This window comes from Eutrema salsugineum, unplaced genomic scaffold (genome assembly GCF_000478725.1).
Source record: "Eutrema salsugineum unplaced genomic scaffold, Eutsalg1_0 scaffold_14, whole genome shotgun sequence".
Taxonomy (NCBI): Eukaryota; Viridiplantae; Streptophyta; class Magnoliopsida; order Brassicales; family Brassicaceae; genus Eutrema; species Eutrema salsugineum.
The window spans coordinates 8,856,593-8,864,281 of NW_006256877.1; the positions used below are offsets into that span (position 1 = coordinate 8,856,593).

Consider the following 7,689-nt stretch of genomic DNA (forward strand, 5'->3'; position numbering starts at 1 on the left):
TTCCCGAGCCAGGGAAGGTGAGAATTCCGTTCTACGAAGGAACAACCGACCCAAAAGCACACATCACAGCGTTTCGAATAGCGATGGGGCGAGCTTTCACAAAGAACGTCGCTAAACTCACCGAGCGCGAAGTGGATGCCGGATACTGTCTGCTCTTCGTGGAGCATCTCAAGGGAGCCGCACTCGAGTGGTTCTCAAGGCAGGAACGAAATTCAATCGGCAGTTTTCAGCAGCTCTCCGCCTTGTTCCTTAAACAATACTCGATGTTTATGGACAGAGGAACATCTGATGCCGATCTATGGACACTATCTCAAGGACCGAACGAACCGCTTCGGGATTACATGACGTGATTCAAGGCGGTCGTATCCAAAATAGAAGGGATAAGCGACAAGGCTGCACTCGAGGCTCTGAAACGATCCTTGTGGTACAAATCCGAATTCCGCCGCGAGATGGCTCTCAATACGCCGCAAACAATTCAAGACGCGTTGCACCGATCATCAGACTTCGTCGTAAACGAGGAGGAAATGAAAAACTTGGACGAGCAGTACGAAGCCACGAAAGCAGCGATCCGAAGCTCAATTGTGCCACGCCCAGCGAAGAAGGGCAATCCATCAACCAACGCGGCAACGCAGAGTTCGGAGGAACCTAGGAGCGGAGGTGCCCATAACTACCAGGTCAGCTCCGGACGCGGAAGAGGGGAGCTGCGCAACAATACCTGGGTAAGAAAGTCAGCCAACTACGACGAGAAGGCTTTCTGCGAGTATCACCAGACTTACGGACACTCAACGGCTCAATGCCGGACCCTGGGAGCAAAGCTCGCAGCCAAAATGGCAGCAGGAGATCTCCAAAACGCGGTCAGCCTCAAGGACCTCGTCCCTAACGAACAACAGGAAAAAGCCGAGCCGAGCGGTGCGGCGGAACCAACGAATCCTCCCCGACGAGGCGACAACCCCAAGCGCGACAGGCGAGGCGAACCCGAAGAGCGACCCGAGCCGAGGCAAAGGATCAATATGATCATGGGTGGATCCCAGTACTATCAAGATACCGTTTCCTTAATCAAAGCCTATCAGCGCCGAGCCGAAGCAAAGGAGAATTGGGCAGAGCCGACTGACATCCCAAACACGGTGATCTCTTTTGCTGAGGAGGAAACAGCAGGAATCGATCGACCTCACAATGATCCGTTAGTAGTCGAGCTAACGATCAGGGATCATGACGTAGCAAGGGTGCTCATCGATACTGGAAGCTCGGTGAATGTCATCTTCAGGGAAACGCTCAGGAGAATGGGAATCGACCTCTCCGAAGTGGAGGCAATCCCCAAACCTCTAACCGGATTTTCGGGAGAAACGACGATGACTATGGGAACGGTCAGGCTTCCTGTGGTAGCTGGCGGAGTCACCAAGATCGTCGAGTTTTGTGTCACTGACCTCCCAGCCATCTATAACGTCATCATGGGAACCCCTTGGATCAACGGGATGAGGGCGGTACCTTCCACCTATCATCTTTGTCTCAAATTCCCAACTCCATCAGGTGTCAAAACGATATGGGGAAATCAGAAGGAATCAAGAAATTGCTTCCTAACCGAGCATAAGCTAAGGAACCCCGTCACCGACGCACGAGCTGACATAGACCGCAAAAAGATGAAGACAGACAGAGAGCCTGCGAACGAGCTCTCCAAACTCTTATAGCAATTACAGGTCGCGGAGAGCCGCGAAACACGCACCGAGCCGATATGTGACGCAGTGGACTCGGTGTGCATAGACGAGGCGCATCCGGAGCGGTGCGTCGAAATTGGAACACAACTAGGCGAACCTTTGAGAAGCAAGCTCCTTTCCCTCCTCAAGGAAAACATCGATACCTTTGCCTGGACGGCGGAAGACATGCCAGGCATCAGCATCGACGTAACCTGTCACGAGCTTAATGTGGATCCAACCTTCAAGCCAGTCAAGCAGAAAAGAAGAAAGCTTGGTCCAGAACGAGCTAAAGCAGTCAACGACGAAGTTGAAAGATTACTCCAGGTAGGATCAATCGCCGAGGCCAAATATCCGGACTGGCTCGCAAACCCGGTGGTTGTGAAGAAGAAGAACGGCAAGTGGCGAGTCTTTGTGGATTTCACCGACCTCAACAAGGCGTGCCCAAAAGACAGCTTTCCCCTGCCACATATCGACCGGCTCGTCGAGGCCACTGCGGGGAACAAACTGTTAACATTTATGGACGCGTTCTCCGGCTATAATCAGATCCTGATGCATCCTGATGATCGGGAAAAAACGGCATTCATAACCGATCGCGGGATATATTGCTACAAAGTCATGCCGTTCGGGCTCAAAAACGCAGGAGCAACATATCAACGGCTCGTCAACAAAATGTTTGCAGCTCAGCTCGGGAAAACTATGGAGGTATACATCGACGACATGTTAGTTAAGTCACTCGAGGAGGAAGACCACGTCGCGCACCTACAAGAATGTTTCGAGCAGTTGAACAAGCACAACATGAAGCTAAATCCGGCGAAGTGCAGATTCGCAGTCACCTCGGGAGAATTCCTCGGCTATCTGGTAACCCACCGAGGCATAGAAGCAAACCCCAAGCAGATTAAGGCGTTAGTTGAAATGCCCTCTCCAAGGACGAAGCGCGAAGTACAAAGGTTAACAGGAAGAGTCGCTGCGCTAAATCGATTTATCTCCCGTTCCACGGACAAATGCCTGCCTTTCTACGACACCCTCAGAGGAAACAAGAAATTTGAATGGGACGAACGATGTGAGACGGCTTTCCAAGAACTGAAGACTTATCTGGCGAGCCCGCCAATCTTAGCAAAACCGGTCGAAGGAGAGCCGCTCTTCCTCTACATCGCGGTGTCTGCTACAGCTGTAAGTGGGGTATTAATCAGAGAAGAACGATCCGAGCAAAAACCCATTTTCTACATCAGCCAAACACTGACCGACGCCGAGACCCGCTACCCACAAATCGAGAAGGTCGCCCTAGCCGTCGTAGTCTCGGCTCGCAAGCTGCGCCCATACTTTCAGTCGCATTCGATTGTTGTGCTCGCCACCCTTCCGCTGCGTTCGATCCTGCACAGCCCAAGCCAATCCGGTCGGCTCGCCAAGTGGGCCATAGAGCTGAGCGAATACGACATCGAGTATCGGAATAGGTCGTCTGCAAAATCACAAGTGCTCGCTGATTTCCTGATTGAACTCCCGGCCGAAGCAACAAATGAGCCAACCCTAGACAAAGTATGGACAATGCACGTCGACGGCTCGTCATCTAAACATGGCTCGGGAATAGGAATCCGCCTTACCTCTCCCACCGGAGAAATACTTGAGCAGTCTTTTCGCCTGAACTTCCACGCCTCGAATAACGAAGCGGAATACGAGGCACTGATCGCCGGCATACGGCTAGCACAAGGAATCGGAGTTCAAAGAATACGAACCTTCTGCGACTCGCAGCTCGTAGCATGTCAGTTCAACGGAGAATACGAGGCGAAGGATGGACGTATGGGCGCTTACCTCAAAGTGGTCCGGGAGTTGGTGCAAAAGTTTGATGAGTTCGAACTCACTCGCATTCCCCGAGGAGAAAACACCTCGGCCGACGCATTAGCAGCACTTGCTTCAACCTCGGACCCGGACCTCCGACGAACGATCCCAGTCGAATTCATCGAACGCCCTAGCATCGAAGAAGTAGAAGGAGTTCGGCTGATAAATCCTCCTGACCAAGAGCCAGAAGACGACAAAGCCATTCCGATGGAGGAAGACGCCTCGTCGGCCGAGCCGGAATACGGCTGCGACAAAGAATGGCTCGGGGCCATCCGAACGTACATCGCCGACGGAGAGGCGCCAACCGACAAATGGGAAGCCCGCAAGCTTAAAGCTCAGGCAGCACGTTATGTCCTCGTCGATGGCAAGGTGTTTAAATGGAGATTTTCGGGGCCTCTCATGACATGCGTCGAAGGACCGGAAGCACAAAAGATCATGCACGAGGTGCATAGCGGCGCGTGCGGTAACCACTCCAGCGGAAGGTCGCTCGCTATCAAGATAAAACGGCACGGCTACTTCTGGCCTACGATGGTCAAAGACTGCGAGAAATTCACGGCGAAATGCGAGAAATGTCAGCGGCACGCCCCAACAATTCACCAACCTACCGAGCTGCTCTCGTCAATTTCATCGCCCTATCCATTCATGAGATGGTCGATGGACATCGTCGGACCTCTACATCGCTCGAAACAGAAGCGTTTTCTGCTCGTCCTCACGGATTACTTTTCCAAGTGGGTCGAGGCCGATTCTTACGCAAGTATAAAAGATGTCCAGGTCGAACACTTCATCTGGAAAAATATAATCTGCCGACACGGGGTCCCTTACGAGATCGTCACCGACAACGGATCCCAGTTTATTTCAACACGCTTCGAAGCTTTCTGCGAGAAGTGGAAAATCCGCCTCAGCAAATCCACGCCAAGATACCCTCAAGCGAATGGACAAGCCGAAGCAGCCAACAAGACGATCCTCGACGGTCTGAAAAAGAGGCTCGACGAGAAGAAAGGACGGTGGGCAGACGAACTCGAAGGAGTCCTTTGGTCTCATCGGACAACTCCGCGCCGAGCCACTGGGGAAACTCCATTCGCTCTGGTCTACGGATCGGAGTGCGTAATTCCCCCCGAGGTGGACTTTCCAGGTATTCGACGAAGACTTCTACCAGGACAAGAAGGCTTAAACCACTTAATGATGCTAGATGAGCTCGACCTAATCAACGAAAAGCGCGACCAAGCCCTAGTTCGAATTCAGAACTACCAACAAGCAACGGCGCGGTACTACAACAAAAACGTTCGTAGCCGAAGATTCAAAGAGGGAGAAGAACGCAGGAAAGCTCGGAGCAAATTGGGAAGGTCCTTACAAGATCACCAAAGTGGTTCGTCCGGGAGTTTACGAACTCGCGACACTAGCCGACGAGGCGATTCCAAGATCATGGAACGCAATGCATCTGAAGAAATACTATCACTAAGGATACAGCACGACCAGCATGAACTACGGGACGGCTTGATCCCTGCAAAGGGTACGTAGGCAGCCCGTCTTCGGGCGGGTTCAGCTGTCCCCCCTCCTAAAAAGGGGGGGGAGTGGGTACGTGTACACATACCTCCTTTAACTCTATTATTCTGACTTACCCACTTAGGAACGTCGCCACTTCGGCATATTCTCAGTTCGTTTTTAATCATCTACTTATTTCACTTTTGCCCTTGATTCCTAGTTCAATTATTATCGCTTCGGCTAGCTTCACATTGTAACAAGCTCGGATTTTAAAATTTTATCACTCATCACTTCGGCAAGTAATCATACCACATCGCATAATATCATGACCCGATTATCTCGGACCTTAATCAGTCCTCAGTTTCAGTTCGGCAAACTAAGCCTCCGAACGCCTCGTCTCGTTGCTGGCCACAACGGGACAACAAGTACAAAGTTCTCTAAACGGACTTTTACCACCTTTCCTAGGACGAGGGTGCAAATTACATCCTCTACGGATAAAAATTAAGCGCGCTATACAAGTATCAGACCAAAAACGTACCTGGTCGCCACGGTTTACTATCGCACACGAGAATATAAGTCGAGACTACATCGCTTTCTCTAAAACCGAAGTAAACTCTTAAACCCGGATAAACATACTCGAGAACACCGATCCTTAGACAGGTTCGATAACACTTCAACCTCGGCTAACAAAAGCAGAACGCCTCGTCGTTTTTACGGCTCGGCACCACTCGAAGCAAAACGCCTCGCCGTTTTCACAATTTGACATCATTCGAAACAGGAACGCCTCGTCGTTTACACGGCTCGGCAATATTCAAAGCAAAAACGCCTCGCCGTAAGCACGGCTCGGCATTACCAACAAAAACTCGCCATGAACATTATCGCGTAACACTCTTTTACTATCAAAAGTTGCCTTGAACCTAAACGAGGTCCTTAAAACAATTCATCCCTTAGCCCGTGTTCCGGTCAATTTCGAAAATATAGTTAAGGCAAAAATCGACATAACAGCCCTCGTCCTCGACAAGTTTACGTAAACACTTCTACGAATCAATGGACAAGTAAAACCGAAAAACGGCTAAGGAAAATATATCCATTAAGCAAAAATAAAGAGTCGGGTGGATAAAGCCGTCCAGGCACAAAACACATAGAAGTTCAACAAGGAGCGGGTAAAAAATCTAGGTACAAAAACAAGCGAGAAAAATTTGTGAGCCAAAACTCATGCCGCGGATTGCGTCTCACGATCGGCGAGAAGGTTCGAGGGAATCGGCGTGCCCGCATTCGAGCCGTTCGGGTCGACAACGCCTAAATTGGCCGCTGTTTCTTCGATCGGCTCGTTACCGAGGGTTGTGTCAACTGAGTCCGGCGAAACGGGAGAGTAATACAGTTCGCCCCGAATCTCGGAAGCGATACGCTCGTACGCCCCTTCATCGGCATACTCGCTTTCCCAGCTTTTCGGCTTCGCTTCCTCGTCGTCGAGCGTCGGAGCATCTGGTTTCTTCAGGTCGGCAATCATCGCCAGATTGCCCTTAATCTGTCCCAGATCATTCTCGTCATTCTTGGCTTTTTCAAGCCGAACCAGACCCTCCTCCACCTTGGCGAGGCGTTCTTGAAACTTTGCTGTAAGCTCTCGCCTCGCCTCCTTTTTCGCCCTCTTGACCTTGGCATCAAACAAGGCATCCTTGGCCTCGATACGCCTCTTCAGCATCGCCACCTCGGCACTTTTGGCTCTCCTCGCCTCCTCAAGGCGAATGACCGAGGCGGAGACTTTATCTACGTTTGCACGTAGGACGATCTTCTCCTCCTCCAGCCTGGACGCCCTGGCCGTCGCCTCGTCCAGCTTCCCCTTTACCGCCGCGGCTTCGGTCTGAGCCTCTTCCAGCTTCGTTTTCGACGATGCGGACTCAATTTTGGCCTCGGCCAAGCGACGTTCGACCTTAGACAGGTCCGCTTCGTACTCGGCCATTAGATCGTTAATGGCCGCGACAAACTGCAGAATGGAATGTACTCGTCAAATACTTAGCGAAAATTCACGAAAGCAAAGGAAAGCAAAATGGAATGTACCTTGGTCCCGCGCTGCGCCATTGCGCCGTAGGACCTCGGCCTCCTCAACTTCTCCGGAGGAGGAAGACGCGTGTTCGCGTTATTTACACGCGAGAACATTATGGCGGAGGCGTCAGGGTCATCAACGACCAACTTGCGCGCGGCGGATTCTCCGGACGTCGGCTTCCGTCTCTTCTTGGACGGCTCGTCCCTCTCAACAGCGACCCCCTTCCCTTTATCAGCAGCCGAACGTTTTCGGCTCGGGTCGTGTTTCTGCACGACGGAAGTCGGGGGCCTCGTCGACTTCGGCAGGGCTAGAATAGCGGAGTTCGAAGGCTCTTTGTTCCGAACCACTGAATCGCCCCCAGACGCCTCGGGAACAATTTCGCCCTGTTCCACCTCGGGCATCACATCTCTTTCGACCACCTCGGTCGTATTACCCTCTGCAGCTCGGGTCGTCTCATCCCGGTTCGGCGGGTCGGTTTGAGGGGTGACCCTAAACCCTAAACCCTAAACCCTACTTATAAAGATTTCCCAAAAAGATGGTGTGTATAATTGGAATGCATTTCCTAAAGATGATGTTTCCAGGGGGAGAATTGTAATGATATGCGTGACTGCACTCTTTTTCCCTTATCATGGTTTTTAT

At 51.6% G+C, this 7,689-nt stretch overlaps 2 protein-coding genes across 2 annotated transcripts; one reads left to right on the forward strand and one right to left on the reverse strand.

The window, feature by feature from the left end:
* The first annotated feature begins 449 nt into the window (after positions 1–449).
* On the forward strand, positions 450–1,685 carry LOC112088483. Its single transcript, XM_024158765.1, has one exon. The coding sequence runs from the start codon at positions 450–452 to the stop codon at positions 1,683–1,685; it is 1,236 nt and encodes a 411-aa protein (XP_024014533.1).
* A 4,534-nt stretch (positions 1,686–6,219) lies between these two features.
* LOC112088484 (uncharacterized abhydrolase domain-containing protein DDB_G0269086-like) lies at positions 6,220–7,451 on the reverse strand. The gene is made up of 2 exons (XM_024158766.1): positions 7,065–7,451; positions 6,220–6,990 (listed from the first exon to the last, which is right to left on the reverse strand). The coding sequence occupies exons 1-2, from the start codon at positions 7,449–7,451 to the stop codon at positions 6,220–6,222; spliced, it is 1,158 nt and encodes a 385-aa protein (XP_024014534.1).
* Between the last annotated feature and the right edge of the window lie 238 nt (positions 7,452–7,689).